Below are 16,928 nucleotides of genomic sequence, written 5' to 3' on the forward strand. Positions count from 1 at the left end.
AAATACAAAATAGGGCCTCCCCCATGGTACAGCTGGTTGAGCTCATTGCTGTGAAACTGTCTACAGTCTCTGCAGCTTGGGTTTGATTCCCAGCCGACCGGGGAGATACCCATATGGCGTGGCAGACCTCTCCTGTCTCGCCCGTTGCTCCCTTCAGCGGTGTTTTCGGTCCGTCTGCCTGTTCTGCTCCCCACTCGGTCTCTGGTGAATTCTCTCACCCTCCCGCACCTCTGGCTTATACCCCAGTTCTTGTATAAATAAATAAATCTTAAAAAAAGAAATAGAAGATAAATGCGAGAAGAGACGCTATTTTGCACAACTCAGATTTTTAAAATACAGAAGCCTGACTGTGAGGACATTGAGAAATGGGTGGAAGTGCAGCTGCTGGAGAAAAAGACATTGCAATTCTGAGATGAAAAAGTAGGGTGTGGGCCTATCAAACTGAAAATGCAATCACCAGAAAACTCAGCAATCCTAATACCCGGCACATACTTCTGCTGTACACCTCAGAGAAGTTTTCACACATGAACATAAAAGACATAAAAATGTTCACTGCAACAAATAACCGAAATTACAAAAATGAGGTTTTGGTTCTCAAAAACAATGTAGAATTAAAAATGCACATTTAGAGTGTGCATGTATGTGTATACACATATATAATATCATCTGTGTAATATTGTAAAACATGTTAAAATATAGAAAACATTTTAGTATATGTAACATGCATGATTTAACAGATAATTTAACAGATAATTCTCAAAAACAATGTAGAATTAAAAATGCACATTTAGAGTGTGCATGTATGTGTATACACATATATAATATCATCTGTGTAATATTGTAAAACATGTTAAAATATAGAAAACATTGTAGTATATGTAACATGCATGATTTAACAGATAATTTAAAATGAATGTATCAAAAAATGATTGGGGGCAAGAAAATGGAGACAATGGTAGACGTCCCTTGAAGAAGTTTTACTGTGAAGACAGAGGCTGTAGATAGGTGGGGTTATAGTGTCTGAAGATGGGGACACACACACACACACACACAAACACACTCACACACACACTCACACACACACTAGATTTGTTTGCATACAGCTGGGAATGGTCCTGTAGAACAAAATAACGACTCATCAAGAGCCAAATCCTCCAGACTGCGGAGTTTGGCTGCAGAGCAACGTGGAGGCAGCTCCAAGGCTTGAGGAGAAGCTGGGCTTTGCCCTGCGGCAAAGTGGAGTGAAGGGACATGGGCTTCTTGGCTGTTTAGGAGGCAGAATCTTCAAGAAGTGCTGCAGAGCGGGTGCGTGGGTGACACTGCAAAGGGGGCTGGGTTAACAGACAAGTCCAGAGGGATTCCCTACAAGGGCGAGACCTTGCCCTTTCTGAGGCCTTGAGCCACGCTGCTGTCACTGGAGTCCCTGGAAACTAAAATGTACTGAAAATGAAGTGATTCCACAGGTGGCAAACCACCTTCTCCCTGAGCGGCAGCCTCCCCCGGCGCCAACAGTGTTTTACTTTCATTTGTGCTGCAGCCCCTGCCTCTGGCGCAGTCCAGTGGGTCAGGCGGCCAGTGCGCGGCTCCTACAGCGCCCTGGGCCAGGCGCGTCCCGCCTCTACTGACCACTGGTTCTGCGACCTTCCAGCGTTCTCTGGGCCTCCGTTTTCCACTTCACTGCGATGGGAGAAAGGGGGTGGTTAACGGATTTTAGGACCTAGTGGTGAAAGACACTCTTTGAAGGTGCTGTTAAGACCTCCCATGGGGACGCAAATACCCTGCTCTCTCCTGCGCCGCCCCCAAGTCTGGTCAGACTCCGCCCAGGACTGAGGGTTCCCCCTGGCTGCGCCTGGCGCACCTGGCGCCCGGCAGAAGGGGACCTGTCCTGGGCTTGCTGGGAGCCTCTGGCGGGGCTGGTCGCTGGAGCCCTGCGGGGGGGGGGGCGGGGGGTGTGTGCACCTGTCGGGGACAGCTGGGGGTTGCAGGGCGCAGTGTAGGTGAGTCCACCTGCAGCTCCCTGGGTCGGTGGGCGCTGGTGAGCCTCCTCTTTCTTTCTCTTTCGTCCTCTTCCTCCGCCCGGACCCTCCCCAACCCCCAATCCCCCAGCTCATCCATCGAGTCTCCGCCCACCCAGGGGGTGCCTGTGAGTCTCACTCCGCCTCCTCTGCAGGAGCCAACCTTCGCCCCATTGGCAGCTGGACTGGCCTGGGAGCTCATAAAGCCCCTTGCCCAAGCCCAGGCTCTCATCGCTGCAGCTGGAGGCGCTCCCTGGGGCTTCCAGCCTGGCTGGCTGCAGTGATGGCCTGGGAGCGGGCTTGTGGGTATCTGCTTTTGGCTCCCAGAAAAGCTTGGAGCAAATGAATCTGGGGTGGATTTGGAGTGGCGGCAGCCTTCTCCTTCCAGAAGCCTCACCCTGCACAGCCTCCATTTTTCCTGCTCTGGCTCCCTGATCCTCCTTCTGTTGGTTCCCGGAAACCTCACTCCTCTCTGATCAGCGATCTCTGCTGCCTGGTCTTTCTGATCTCATCCCACCTCTTCCTCTCTAAGTCTGACCTAGTAACTATTTCCACTCATTTCCAGCCTCCTCCGTGTCACCCCTCCTTTCTCCTTCCTCTCCCCACTCCATTTCATCTGCACGACCTCTCCACTTTCACCCTCACCCCTCCCATCTTCCCTCCTAGCAAGCTTTGACCATGGATTCTGGGCGACCGTGGGCTACCCATCCCACCCCCAGGGGCACCCTCTCTGCCCCCAATGCCACCACGCCCTGGCTGGGCCGGGATGAGGACCTGGCCAAGGTGGAGATCGGAATCCTGGCCACTGTCCTGGTGCTGGCAACAGGGGGCAACCTGACGGTGCTGCTGACGCTGGGCCGGCCGGGCTGTAAGCGCTCCCGCATGCACCTGTTTGTGCTGCACCTTGCCCTGACAGACCTGGGCGTGGCGCTCTTCCAGGTGCTGCCCCAGCTGCTGTGGGACATCACCTACCGCTTCCAGGGCCCTGATATCCTCTGCAGAGCCGTCAAGTACCTGCAGGTGCTCAGCATGTTTGCGTCCACCTACATGCTGCTGGCGATGACGCTGGACCGCTACCTGGCTGTCTGCCACCCCCTGCGCAGCCTCCAGCAGCCCAACCAGTCCACCTACCCCCTCATTGCTGCCCCCTGGCTGCTGGCCGCTGTCCTCAGCCTCCCTCAAGTCTTCATTTTTTCCTTGCGGGAGGTGATCCAGGGCTCGGGGGTACTGGACTGCTGGGCAGACTTCCGCTTCCCTTGGGGACCACGGGCCTACATCACCTGGACCACTGTGGCCATCTTTGTCCTGCCCGTGGCCATGCTCACTGCCTGCTACAGCCTCATCTGCCATGAGATCTGTAAGAACCTAAAAGTCAAGACACAGGCCTGGAGGGTAGAAGGCAGGGGCTGGAGGACATGGGACAGGCCCTCCCCTGCTCCCCCAGCTGCATGGACACAGGGCCTGCCCTCCCGGGTCAGCAGCATCAGCACCATCTCTCGGGCCAAGATCCGCACTGTGAAGATGACCTTCGTCATAGTGCTGGCCTACATCGCCTGCTGGGCGCCCTTCTTCAGTGTCCAGATGTGGTCTGTGTGGGACAAGAACGGCCCTGATGAAGGTAAGTGTGTGGTCTGGGGCGGGAGAGGGGAGGCATGGACAGTGGACAGCAGGGGAGAGCGGGAGGTCAGGCAGGGCCATTGTGCCTCCCAGGGTCATGCAGGTAACCGATGATTGGAAGCAGTTAAGAAGCCATTCCCGTCCAGCCTGCTGATGCCATGTGCTGTCTTTTAAGTGAAATTGTCACATTCTTAAATTTTGGTAATTAATTTCAACATTTAGAAATACCATGTGGCCCTGATGAAATAAAACCATTGGCAGAGTTGGCCAACAGTCACCACTTTGCTACTTTAGCTGTGGAATCAGAGAGTGACCAAGTCCAAAGAGATTTTCCCATGACTGGGCCCAGGATGCGGCCCATAAGCTGTCTCTCAGCACTCTCCCTTCCTGCCCCCAGAAGTGACTTTGACCTCCTTCCAATTAAATAGGCTGGCATGTGGCAAGCCTAAAATTTCAAGTTCAGCCCCTTCATTTTGCTAATGCTGAAGCAGGTGCTTCAAGAGGAAGCATCCTCTGTCCAAGGCCACACAACTGGAGAACCACAAAGTCAAGCACCGAACCGGGGCTGCTGTCTCCTCTCTTTCTTCACCCCCCACCCACCCATAATCCTAATTCTGAAAGGAGGGAGGAGAAGCTTTCCCTCCAAATGATAAAAAAAAAAAAAAGAGAGGTCCTTGCAGTTGGCACATGGGAGACTTTGCTCTCATCTTTTTCCTGGAGCACGGTAGGTTACTAGTCATGGCCAGCTGGCCCGGCTGTCGGAGGTGAGCAGGAAGGCAGGGAGGGGGTTCAGCATCATCTGTTCCTGCTCTCCTAAATGGAATGTGACAACAGGGATGTGTCGACAGGCTGGGGGACTGGGGGTTGGGGGGCTGTGTGCACCCTGCCTCAGTGCTGATGGTGGGTATAACAGGAGCCTGCCCTGGACAGGCCCGTGCAGAGCTTCTTCCTGAGTGGGTCAGTGGCCAGCGGACACAGGCAGCGACTCCTGCCAGCCCTTGGGGTGGTCCACCATCTCTTGTGCTTTTTTTTTCTTTTTTCTTTTATTTTTTAAAGATTGATTTATTTATACAAGAACTGGGTACAGGCCAGAGACATGGGAGGGTGAGAGGATTCACAAGAGACAGAGAGGGGAGCAGAACAGGCAGAAGGACCGAAAAAACTGCTGAGGGGAGCAGAGGGCAAGACAGGAGAGGTCTGCCGCACCATGTGGGAATCTCCCTGGCTGGCCCGGAATCGAATCCGCGCTGCAGAGGCTGTGGACAGCTTCATAGCACTGCGCTCAACCCACTGTGCCACTGGGGAGGCCCTGCTTTTGTTTCTAATCTCATTTTCTGAGACACGTTCAGGCCAAATGCTTTGCTTTTCTGGAGAGATGAAATCCTACAACCTTGTGGTCTCATAGTTTCCCTTCTTAACCACCTTTTGGACAGCAGCCTGGACCGAGGCTGTTTGCAAATTGCCCTTTAAGATATGAGCATTTTACTTCCAACCAGCTCCATCTCATCAAGCACAGAATAGAAGGACAGAGGGCTCCTTGGGGTGCCCCGCACATTCAGTCCTTGAGCTACTTAGGGGGGCCCTTCTTTATTTGTATCTCAGTAACCTGAGACTCAGGTGAAATAACTAGTTCAAAGTGCCACTGCTGGTAAGAGGTGGGGCCAGGACTCGAGTTGAAGTCTTTGTAGGTCACGCGTTACCCAGGTAAGGTTTTACTGCCACAGTCACAGCTTATAGATGGCACTGGGTGTGGGATGGCCATTCACCCCCATCTGCGGATCCCGCCCTCAGCCAGTGCAGTCTGTCCTGCCTGCCTGCTGTGTCCACCATCATCCGTCCCTGTCCCTCAATGCACACCCATCACCTGGGCAGACTGGGTGACCACTTTCCAAGGGGCCCTTCCGTGCAAGGAGCACAGGAACGGTGTCATCACACAGTGTGCTCTTTCAGATAAAAGGAAGCCCTCTGAGGTTCTGTTAGTTGGGCTGAGATTCATTACTTTAAGCGTACTTCCCAATATACCCAGTTCCCTTTACAGCACCACCCTGACCCTCCAGTCCCTGAGCCTCTGGTCAGAGCCTACCAGTCTCTACTCCACCCCTGTGTCCTCTGACAGCTGTTTCCACCAGGACACAGCGGCTGCTGGTGACTGGGCCTCAGTGATCTGCCTTCTGGGCTGAGAAGTGGGGCCTCTGCAGACTGCTCGTGGCTCATCCCAGCACCTGCACTGAGCTGACTTCAAAAAAAGAAGCAAATCAAACAGATTCTCCCAAGCAAGGGGACCTGTGAATCTCCTCAGCTAACCCCCAAAATATATATTGCTGTGGAGCAGATGAGATGAAACTACACCCCAGGACTAAGCAACTGCCCAAGTCTGCACCTGGGCTCCAGGGCCCTTGGTATCATGTTAGTGGGGGTAGGCCAGAGCACAGGTAGAGTGCAGGCTGCTTATCAGAGGCTCGTCCCTCCTCCATCTATATATGCTCTCAGTCACCCTCACGTCTGTGCCCTAGTCTGGTGCCTCCAACTGCAGGTGCCTCCAGCTTCCCCCACTGCCACAATTGTCTCCTCTCAAATGTTCTGACCCCATGTTTCCCTTTTCTGGGGTCATGAGCAGGCACATTTGCGAGCCCACCCACAGGAGTTGTGCAGAGGAAGAAGCTTTCAGTGTGCTGAAACAGGTGTAGGTGTGGATTAGCTGCCCAAGAGAGGAAAGGTTGAGGTCTGTGCCATAGCCCCAGCTGCCTCCAGTTCTGACACTGTGTTCAATGAGGCCACGCTGAGCTGGGCGAGGTAACTGCACCAGCCACACTGTGCCCTTGAGCATGGTGCATCCGGCGGAGCCAGGCACCACCCCAGAGAGTGGACTTTCCCCTGGTCCTTTGAAGGAATATTACGTCTGGAAGAAACTTTATCAGAATCCTTACACGCTCTCATTTTCACTGCATAAGAAATTTGTTTTCCTGTGCACCATGGTGCCTTTCCTGGGTCTAATCTCTGAGCACAGGACAAGTTTTAGTTTGGAACAGGATGCTTGGGCGCCCTCAGCCTCAGGCTGCCCCTGTGCTGCAGGCGGAGATGATGCCGTGAAGTGGACAGGCTCTACCAAGGCCCTAACTGGTCCCTGGCACCAGCCTGGCACAGCTGGTGCTTACATACTCAATGGCTGAAGGACAGAATGAGTAGCCTGCCCCTGAGGGGTGGTGCTGGGCAGAATGCCCGGGCACCACCTGGCATGGAAATGGGGATGGAGGTGGAGGGGCCTAAAGTTGGCCCAGAATCACATTATCTCCTTGTATGTTTCATAGAAACTGCCACATCCTAGCCTAGGCCATTGGGAGAGTCAAGGTCTGGGTTTTGAAGCAAAGTGTCTGAAATTTGGGCAGGTCCTGTCCCTGGTTAGGTTTATGCCTCTAAATTCGGCTTGGAGGAAACCTCAGTTGTTCTCTTCGTCCATGGTAGAGAAACGATGAGTGAGGTGAGCCCCAGGTTCAAGCTCCCACTGTACCCCTCTCTCATGGTAGACTCCCAAGTGAGTGTTCTCTTTCCGGGGCTTCTCTGTTCTTTTCCTCCTCCTGGAGTCTCTCCTGGGTCCGTTGGAGCTCTGTGACTCTGAGACTTTTCTCTCCACAGATTCAACAGATGTGGCCTTCACCATCTCCATGCTTTTGGGCAACCTTAGCAGCTGCTGCAACCCCTGGATCTACATGAGCTTCAACAGCCACCTGCGGCCCCGCCCCCTGCGCCACCTTCCCTGCTGCCGGAGTGCAGGGCACGGGATGCGCAGGCAGCTCTCCAATGGCAGCCTCTCCAGCCGGGGCACCACGCTGCTGACCCGCTCCAGCGGCCTGCCCACCTTCAGCCTCAGCCCCAGCCCTGGCGGGAGGCCCCAACCCAAGGGGGACTGGAAAGACCTGGAGCCTGTGGGCAGGGAAGCCCCCCCTGAAACCCACACCTTTTAGGGAGCACCACTCGAAGTCATGTGCTAATGGCAGGGCTCCTGGGAGGTCTCTGCTCATCTCAGGCACTGTATGAAAACTGAGGGGCGAGGGTGAGACTAAGGGGGCCCCAGTTTGAGGCAGAAAGAGGAGGCCAAAGTGGCTGCCCTGATCCTGGTGGAGCAGCTGCCTCTCAGACTGAGGCTGCCCTCACTGGACCCAACCTCACATGACGGAGTCAAAGGGAATCAAAGCGCCTGCTTTTCCCATCCTGCTATATGTCCAGGGTGTCCGAGAACACACCTGTCTGATAGAGGTGGCCCCAAATCTGGGGCGGTTGGACAGTCCATGAACAGGCAGTGGGAAGCAGAGGTGGTCGGGGGTGCTGCTTGCCCTGCCCAGCTGGGCACCCTCCTACCCCAGCAGAAGGGAAAGGAAAGCCTCTGGGGATTCTGCCTGGTTCCTGGTTTCTTCTGTGTTAGTAGAGGGGGGATTATTTGATGACGAAAAGTGAATGGGTCTGGGCATTGCCCACTATGCCCTCTGTCTTGTAAGGGAGGTGGAGGGCTTAGTGCGGGCCTGGCGGCCAGGATGAGTGCTTGCTGCCAATGCCGGTCTCTCTCCGCCCCACAAGTCCCCTTTATAGACTGGGGCGCAGTGCATGTTCTGTGACTTACTCGGCGAGAGTGAGGAGGAAGAAGGGAGGGAAGGAGGAGGAGATGAAACTGGTCACAATAGAATTAAGAGTGGGAGGAAGCCTCATAGGCTGCAGCAGTGGCTTGTTCTTCCTCCTCCAGGCAGGAACCCACTGCTCCTTCCTCTGAGGCTGCTTGGAAGAGATGCCCTTTGAGAGACTGTGATGTGACGTGGCTCTGGATTCCCAGCAGCTCCTCAGCACCCCATACAGATCTCCTGCCTGCTCACATGTCGTGACATGTGCTGCTCACATGTGATCAGGGCCGGACCCTGGGACTTGAGACTGCTCTGCCCCAGGGGTCTGTGCGACCTTGGGCCAGTCGCCTGCCCTGCCTGGGCCTGAGTGTCCTCCCCTGCAGAGCAGGATGATCTCTCAAGTCCTCCCCAGCCGAAGCCTTTCACGGCTGCTCCACTGGAAATGGCATTACAACAGAGGGACACAGGGCGTTCTGACTCATGGGCGCTAGAGAAATTGTTGGATTTTCATGACAATGACGTTTATGCCTTCTGACCCATTTCTGGGACGGTGGGTCCCACCATGGCAGTTTGGACCTCTTTCCCCTCAATTCTGTGATGCTGAAGTGGGGAGAGACAGCTGGGAGGGTACAATCTGGGGCTTGCTCGTACCCTCACTGACTCCAGGGGGTTTTCCTCATGGAGCGGCTCCCTACCATATGGTGGATAGAGCATCAGCTGAAAGGCCTGGAGAGCTGTGTCTCGGTTCTGCCAGTGTCAGTCATATGCCGGTGAATCCTTGCTATCTCGATTGTCACTGTCAATAGGATGGTGGACATAAAAGTGGTTTGTAAGCCCAGGCTCTCTGTATGAACATGAGGGCTTGCTGGGTGCATTTAGGCTCCTGAGAGCAGCTTGAGGTGCTGGATGGCTCTGCTCTGTCTTCCTCTCACGGAGAAGCTTTGAGGAATGACTGTGACTTTGGAGATACTCTTAAAGGCCACTGAGCTCTCAGAAGTGTCCTTAAAAGAAAAGAACCTGAGTGGAGTGTAATGAGCAAGGAAAATACCCCAACCGTTCAGCAAGAGAGCTGGAGGCTGGGACGTGAGCCCCAGTGAGCCCAACACATCAGGTGGACGGGAGGACCCTGGCTCCCGCTTCATGTGCCCTGTTGCCCGGCTCTCTCCTGACATCCTGCCACTCCCGCCTGCCCCCCTGCCCAGATGCAGCTGGACCTGGAAACCTGCCCTGGCAGCCAGGCTGTTAAAGTTGCTTCTTTCCTGCTGATGTCTAACCCTACCCCCCACCCAGGCCACATTTCCTGACCTCATGGTAGATGCTCAGTAAACCTCAGCTCATCAGGATGACTGAGAGGTAGAAGGAACCCCAGGTTTGTTCCCAAAAGACCTAGCTCCTAATCTCATCCCTTTTCTGCCTGTATGAACTTGGGCAAGATCTGCTCTCTCTGAGCAATGTTCTCCACATTTTTTAGAACTAAATAACAGTGCTCACCTCATTGTGGGGAATTTGTGAGACTATAGACACAGAACTAGACACTCTTGATGTTCGAGAAGGGCAACAATGCCTATCCCAGGGTGGGGCTGGTGGGGGGCCAGGGCCTGGGCTAAGACACCACACAGTTCAGAGTGGAAGAGGAGACCTCGGGTCAGGGTTGGCCAGCGCCTCCCCTCGCCTTCTCTAGCACTCCCCTGCCACCCCTCTTACCACCATAATAATTCCAGTTTTGTGTCTCATTAGGGGGATCCAGGTGTCTGGGACTCTCACTGTTCCTCCTATGGACAGGCTGTACTTGACCTTTTCCAGAAAGCTGGTGTTATCGTCTTTAAAAAAAAAACAAAACACCTTTTTTAAAAAAAAGATTTATTTATTTCTGCATACAAGAATTGGGATATAAGCCAGAGTGCAGGGCTGGTGGTGAGAGGATTCACCAGAGACAGAGTGGGGACCAGAACAGGCAGACTGACTGAAACACACTGCTGAGTGTGGGTCTGCTAAACTTAAGTGGCCTGTTTAGCTGCCATTATAGTTACCTGCGGTTCTGCATTCCTAGACAAGATCAGAACTGGCATTCAGAACCGGTCAGTCAGACATAGGAGTCAACCTTACAAGGTGCCTTTCATATCAGTCAAGAGCAGAAAGCTTGATCACTCTGGGAAGGGTATGAATCAAGAGGTATGACTGGGAATGCCCAGGGGGCTGAGGACTGATGTATCACAAGGGACCCCAGAAGCTGACTAGTAGAATGTCTTGTTGATAAGATTAGGACCATGGCCAGAGGTCTGGGGTCTGGTTTTGATTACAATACTTGGTCATCAAGCTGGTAACATGGTTGGCAGACTCATGCTCCCCAGGCCCTAGATGATATTCCTGAGTTTCACTTATCCTTTCTCCTTGTTCTCCTAACCCACGTCACTGATGCTATATGATTATTCTATCAATAAAAATGACAGGATCTTGCTCTTGAGCAGCATCCTGCATTATGTAGCCTGCTGCATGACTCTGGTGTCTTTGTCAATGTGATGTTGCCCGATGCAACAGCTGAGGGGAGCAGTGTGCGAGACAGGAGAGGTCTGCTGCACCATGTGGGCTGCTCTCTGGCCGGCTGGGGATCGAACTTGTGCTGCAGAGGCTGCAGACAGCTTCACAGTGCTGTGCTTAACCCCTTGCACCACCAGGGAGGCCGTGGTGTTATCTTCTGATGAGGCCAGTGGGAGCCCTGGGCATAGGCTGGGGGCCCTGGGAGAATATTCTAGGAGGTCCTGCAGGAACCTGATCTTGTCTGGATCTATAAACAGCAGCTTAGCAGTACCTCTAAGAAGCTCTCACTGATGTTCTGGAACAATTACAAGAGCCTTGAATGGGTTCAGGGCGGTGAGTGCCTGTGGGGAGCAAGAAGGAGGTCCTGTGACCTCTCAGGTCAATCTTATTTCTGACATAAACTCCAGGAGAAATTGAACAATGCCGGGCACTTCTTTAAAATGTTTACAGTATCCTGTGGCATCTGAAACACAGGACTTGATTTCCTTAGAACCCATGTGAGAGCAGGATGGAGGTGGAGGATGGCAAGCGGTGACTTGGTTGACTGTGGCAATTTTTCAGAATGACTTTTTATGTTGTTTGGTTGAACTGGTGACTTTCCAGATGACTGTGTGTCGTGTATGTAAATATGTCTTTTATTTATCAAAGGGCTATAGACTAAGCCCAGGCCACAGCAGCTCACTCCTGGTTCAGGAATCCAGAAGTGTGGCTGAAATGGACCAATAAAACTTCTTAATGACTAGGAAATTTCTTTACTTCCCAGGGGCAATAACAATAAGATATATAAGCTAAAATAAATTTTGATTTCCTTGAGTAGAGCAGGGGGTGAGCACGGGCACCAGGGAATTGAAAGGTGTGAATGACCATCTGTTTCACCCAGTTTAGGAAGTAAAAGGACACCAGTGTGCCCTGGAGACACTAGGGGGCAGTGTGGCGCTGAGAGTGGGTCTGAAGCTGTGGTGGCCACAGGGGCAGGCAGGGAAGGTCACCCAGGATTCCAAAGAGCTTTCTCCTATTGTTCTAGAGGCTTCCCCACACGACACTGCTCTTCTGAGACTCCTGGACACATGCTTCTTCCTAAGTTCATGAGGAGGTATTTGCAAGGGAAGGACAAAAAGCAAGAACTTTTTTACTGCAGGATGAGAAAGTGAGTGTAGAAATTTATTAAAAGATGAGTGTTTGGGGCCTCCCCGGTGGCGCAGCGGTTGAGCGCTGAGTTGCGAAGCTGCCCGCGCCCGAGGAGCCGGTTCGATCCCCGGCTGCTCCCCGGCCACCGGAGGAGGGTCCCACATGGCGCGCAGACCTCTCCTGCAGCCCGCTGCTCCCCTCAGCAGTGTACTTCGGTCCTTCTGCCTGCTCTGCTCCCCGCTCTGGCTCTGGTGAATTCTCTCACCCTCCCGTGCTTCTGACTGTACCCAGTGCATGTATAAAAAAAAAAAACAAAACAAACAAACAAATAAATAAATAAAGCATGCCTCTATTAAAAAAAAAAAAAAAGATGAGTGTTTGAGGGAACTAATAGAACCTCAAAAAACAGATAAGATAAAGTTTTTATCATGTGCTTCATTTAGAGGCTGAGAGTGTGGATTAGATGACTTCTTGAGATCCCCTCTGGGCCCAGAAGTCTGTCTGATCACTGGAGTAAAAAGTTCACTGATCTTGGCATCAAATGTTTCTTCCGTGTGGTCAGTGGGTAGCGCCTCTCTGCGGAAGCTCTATGGTGAGCTTTTATTTTTTACTTTTAAATTATGAATTTTTATTTATAGGACAGAAACTAACCAAAGCTATACAAACCAGGGTAGCAAACAACACTTTACTAAGTCTTTACACAATATTTTATAAAGTTTTTGTAAGGCTTATAAAACTCTTTTAGATCATTTGATTTTTATTATATAAAACATAATTGCTTACATAGAGCTGGAATATCATAATTTATTTCATGTGTGCATGTGCATTTTTTAAATATTTTTTTACATCATTGTTCATTTTTAAACAATATTTGCTTCCCCCCACCCCCTCAGGTGTAGTCCCCATAGAGTTTCCTTCACCAATGCACCCGTGCACCATCACCACAGTCCCCTGTGCTCCTCCCTCCCTCCCTCTGATCCCTCTCCCTCCTCCTCCCCTGCAGGATGTCTCTGATTTATATTTGTTCATTTTTGCTTTGTTGTGTTTTGTACTGTTTTTTTTTTTTTACACTGATCTCTTATTTGGTGTCCCTGTATTCCTACTATAAGTGAAACCATCCAATATTTTTCTTTTTCCTTCTGGCTTACTTCATTGAGCATCATTCCTTCCAGTTCCATCCACATTGCTGTGAATGGCATGAGTTTATCTTTTTTGATTGCTGAATAATATTCCATGGTATATATGTACCACATCTTCTTGATCCAGTCATCTACTTTTGGGTATTTGTGTTGTTTCCAGGTTTTACCTATTGCAAATAGTGCTGCAATAAACATAGGGGTACAGGTGTTCTTTTGAATCAATGTTTTTGTGTCCTTTGGGCCGATCCCTAGGAGTGGAATTGCCGGGTCAAATGGTAGCTCCATTTTTAGTAGACTTAGGAGCCTCCAGACAGCTTTCCTCTGGTGAGCTTTTGGATCCTTGTGCCTTTAGAATCATAATTCAGGGCCTCCCTGGTGGCACAAGTGGTTAAGATGCGATCTATGAAGCAGTCTGCAGCCACTGCAGCACGAGTTCAATCCCCGGGCAGGGAGCTACCCACATGGTGCTGCAGACCTCTCCTGTGTCACCCACTGCTCCCCTCAGCAGTGTATTTCAGTCTATCTGCCTGTTCTGTTCCCCACTCTGTCTCTGGTGAATCCTCTCACCCCCCCACACCTCTGGCCTTTACCCCAGTTCTTATATGCATAAATAAATAAATCTTTAAAAAAAATCATAATTCAGTGAAGGCAACTCTCATTTATTCCAGTCTACTCGGTAGTCCAACTGATCATTGGCACACTGTCAGCCACCCATAGGTTCCCAACACCAAATCTTGTTATAAGATGGTTCTGGAGAGATCTTCATGCCATCCTCATCATAGAAGAGCACAGAGCGAGTGGCACAGGTGTTCCCTGGAGGTGCCCTGGAGGTTCCCATGACAGACATTGTGGGAGAAAGTGGATTCATTGCCCTGGAAACTGAGCTCCTCAAACAGTGATTACTCAAACAGGCAACAGATTTAGGCAGTCGACCCTTTGGGCTCACAGAAGTATCACAAGCTTCTATTTTATTGCTAGCAAGATGGCTAGCAATGACTTCGGGGATCACTCCAAACTGTTCATTGCCCTCAATCACCTTTATTGGCCCAAATGCCTTAGTACTTGCAATCCATCCTCTTTATTTATGAGAGCATCTAAGGGGTCTTTTGTTCTACGGATGGTGAATCCAACCTCTGTAAGTCATTTGATGGAGTTACACTTCCAGCTCTCAAGCAGCACTCTCCCAGAAGACTCCCCTGCATAAGCAGTCAGGGGGGTGTGAGTGTTGCCTTACATGACATATTTATCTGCTATAAAATGTCATGCCTTAGACATCAATCATAGCTCAGTCCAGTAAGACCTCGATTAAGCAGTGGGTGGCTTACGGGTTTCCCTTCTCTACGATAGTAACTGCTGCCCCAGAGCATCACCTCTGAGTCCAGCCACGTCATTTCATGCATTTCAGTCCAGACCAGTCCTGGAATATCGACCGAGCCCCTGCTCCCTTTTCTTCTGCCTCTTCTTCCATCTGTTGATTTTCTGCTCTTCTTTCCAGGTGGAGATCAGAAATCACCCTTTCTGGGACAGTTTTGTTTCTATGAAGTCGACCTGATCCTAACATTCTCACACCCAATCTGCCTGAGCATGTGGGCTCTGCTTTCACTGCTCTGTGTCAATCCCTCATTGTCACGTGCTATTCGGTATGTGTTTTCTGGCTCCTACCTGCCCGGTGTCTAGGTCATGCAGGCCTTGGCCCCACCCACTCACATCCTCAAGTCCTTAGGTGTGCCCCCCCCCCCCCCCCCCCCCCCCGAGCCTGCAGGGCCAGCAGAGCTGCAGCAAGCAGGCGTCTGGCCCGTGTGGCTGTGCTTGCCCCTCTGGGTGCAGGAGCTTCTGAGCAGAGCCCCTGCCTACTCTCCTGGGTACACAGGAACTTGTTGAACTTCTTCAACGCACTCTTGAATTCTTTTTTTTTTTTTTCCTTCTTAGATGAGACCCACAGGTAGTTTCATTTCTGGATGCAAAGAGTATTTATAGTGTTGGTGTTGGTGGTGTTTATTCCTCATTCTGCCTCTCTAGTCAATAGCATTTGTGCTTCCCATAACAAAATGCCATACATAGACAGAGTGGCTTGCAAACAATGAGAAATTTATCTCTTAAAGTTCCTGAGGCTGCAAGTCCAAGGTCAGGGTGCCAGCGTGGGCGGTGAGGGCCTCCTGTGTGGTAGACGTCTCATATCCTCACATGAGGAAAGGGGTTCAGGGAGCCCTCTGGGTCTTTTTTTATTGGAAGCCTGTAGCATTCATGAGGGCTCCATCCTAATCATTTCCCAAAGCCCCCATCTCCTAATATCATCTTGTTTGGAGTTAGGATTTCGGTATATGAACTTAGGGAGATGCAAACATTCAGATCATCACAGGAGCGGGACCACATGACAGCTCCAAGGCAAGGGGCCGCTGGACCAGTCCAGTCCCTGAAACCCAGGTTGAGCTGCTCCTTCAGATGATCTTGAGGAAGAGGAAACTGGGAGGATGAAAGTCACTCACTGCTCTCAGGACCAGGGCGAGACAGGTCCTTTAGAGCCAGGCGGGGGAGCTCTGTTGAGAACACCACTGCTCTGGGCCTTGAATTTGGCTAGCACTTACCCATGGTTTCCAGTTTTTGTTATATTTGTTTAGCTATTGTGAGCAAGCATTTCTTTTCATTGCATATGTTAAATGGATTTTGGAAAAAAAAATATCATATACCTAATTACTGCTAACTGCATGTTATCCATTTTATTTTTTAAAAAAGATTTATTTTATTTATTTATACATTCAAAAGTTGGGATATAGACCAGAGGTTCAGGAGGGTGGGGGTGTGTGAGAGGATTCACCAGAGACATAGTGGGGAGCAGAACAGGCAGATCTACTGAAATACACTGCTGAGGGGAGCAGTAGGGAGACAGGAGAGGTCTGCTGGGTCACCTCTCTGGCCAGGGATCGAACTCATGCTGCAGTGGCTGTGGATACCTTCATAGTGCTGAGACTTAAACCCTTGCACCACAAGGGAGGCCCATGTTACCCATTTTAAAACACTAATTTTCTGAGGTTTTCTAGGACTGGAATATCTGTGAACAATGACAGATTTTATCCTCCTTCCCAACGAAGGAGTTAAAGTTCTTATTTTTGCTAACAGTTTTGTTACACTGATTAGAACTTCTAGAGCAATGTTAGATAATAAATGAGATAATGGGCTTATGGAGATCTGACTTTGTTCTTGATTGAGTAAGATGGCATCTAGGACAGTTACGTATCCTGTAACCTGCTGATTTGAGATAAACTGTTCTTAATCAAGTTAAGCATGTGTTCTTTTATTCCTAAATGGTTTTTTAAAAAATCAAACAAACCAGAAATGAATATTGACTTCTATTGGATTGAATTTGAAAATATTTTCCTTGGAATAACATATTGTGACGTAAGTTAGTATTTACCAGGACTCTATTTGTCATCATTCCCTCATAAGAAACAGCAAATTCAAAGGTTAGTTGATGGTGTGGGATTTCTAATTGGAAATCAGAAATTTTCTAACTTAAAGTTCTGAGGGTAGAACAGGATTTCTCAGGAAGATCCAATCCTGAAGAAGGGACAGCAAGTAGGACTGCTGAGAGGAAGCGAGAAATTGCTGGTTGCCATTTATGTAAAACTTTCAAGGAAGTTTTTTATTTATTGCTAGTAGTTAAAGAGCTATAAAGTCATTTAATCGTAAGATTGCCGCACAGAACTCTACTACAGCTGATTAAAATCTTTAAAAATTTTTCTTCTTTCTTTTTTTTTTTTGTGTGTGGGACCCTCGCCCGGTGGCCAGGGATCGAACTGGCACTGCAGAGGCTGCGGGCAGCCTCGAAACCCAGTGCTCAGCCGCTGCCCACCAGGGGAGGCCAAAATCTTTAAAAATTTTTC

The 16,928-nt window shown here is 50.5% G+C and overlaps 1 protein-coding gene across 1 annotated transcript; it reads left to right on the plus strand.

The window, feature by feature from the left end:
• The first annotated feature begins 2,002 nt into the window (after positions 1-2,002).
• AVPR1B (arginine vasopressin receptor 1B) lies at positions 2,003-10,726 on the plus strand. Its single transcript, XM_037495894.2, has 2 exons — positions 2,003-3,633; positions 7,266-10,726. The coding sequence occupies exons 1-2, from the start codon at positions 2,694-2,696 to the stop codon at positions 7,592-7,594; spliced, it is 1,269 nt and encodes a 422-aa protein (XP_037351791.1). The 5' UTR covers positions 2,003-2,693; the 3' UTR covers positions 7,595-10,726.
• The last annotated feature ends 6,202 nt before the right edge of the window (positions 10,727-16,928 follow it).

This window comes from Talpa occidentalis, unplaced genomic scaffold (assembly GCF_014898055.3).
Source record: "Talpa occidentalis isolate TD23 unplaced genomic scaffold, MPIMG_talOcc4v2.1 talOcc4.8, whole genome shotgun sequence".
In the NCBI taxonomy this organism is placed as follows: domain Eukaryota; kingdom Metazoa; phylum Chordata; class Mammalia; order Eulipotyphla; family Talpidae; genus Talpa; species Talpa occidentalis.

Bases quoted from the DNA above. Each gene is read 5' to 3' on its own strand.
- AVPR1B (XM_037495894.2), top strand. From the start codon at position 2,694: ATGGATTCTGGGCGACCGTGGGCTACCCATCCCACCCCCAGGGGCACC. The intron at 3,634-7,265 runs GTAAGTGTGTGG...TTCTCTCCACAG, and splicing joins CAAGAACGGCCCTGATGAAG to ATTCAACAGATGTGGCCTTC.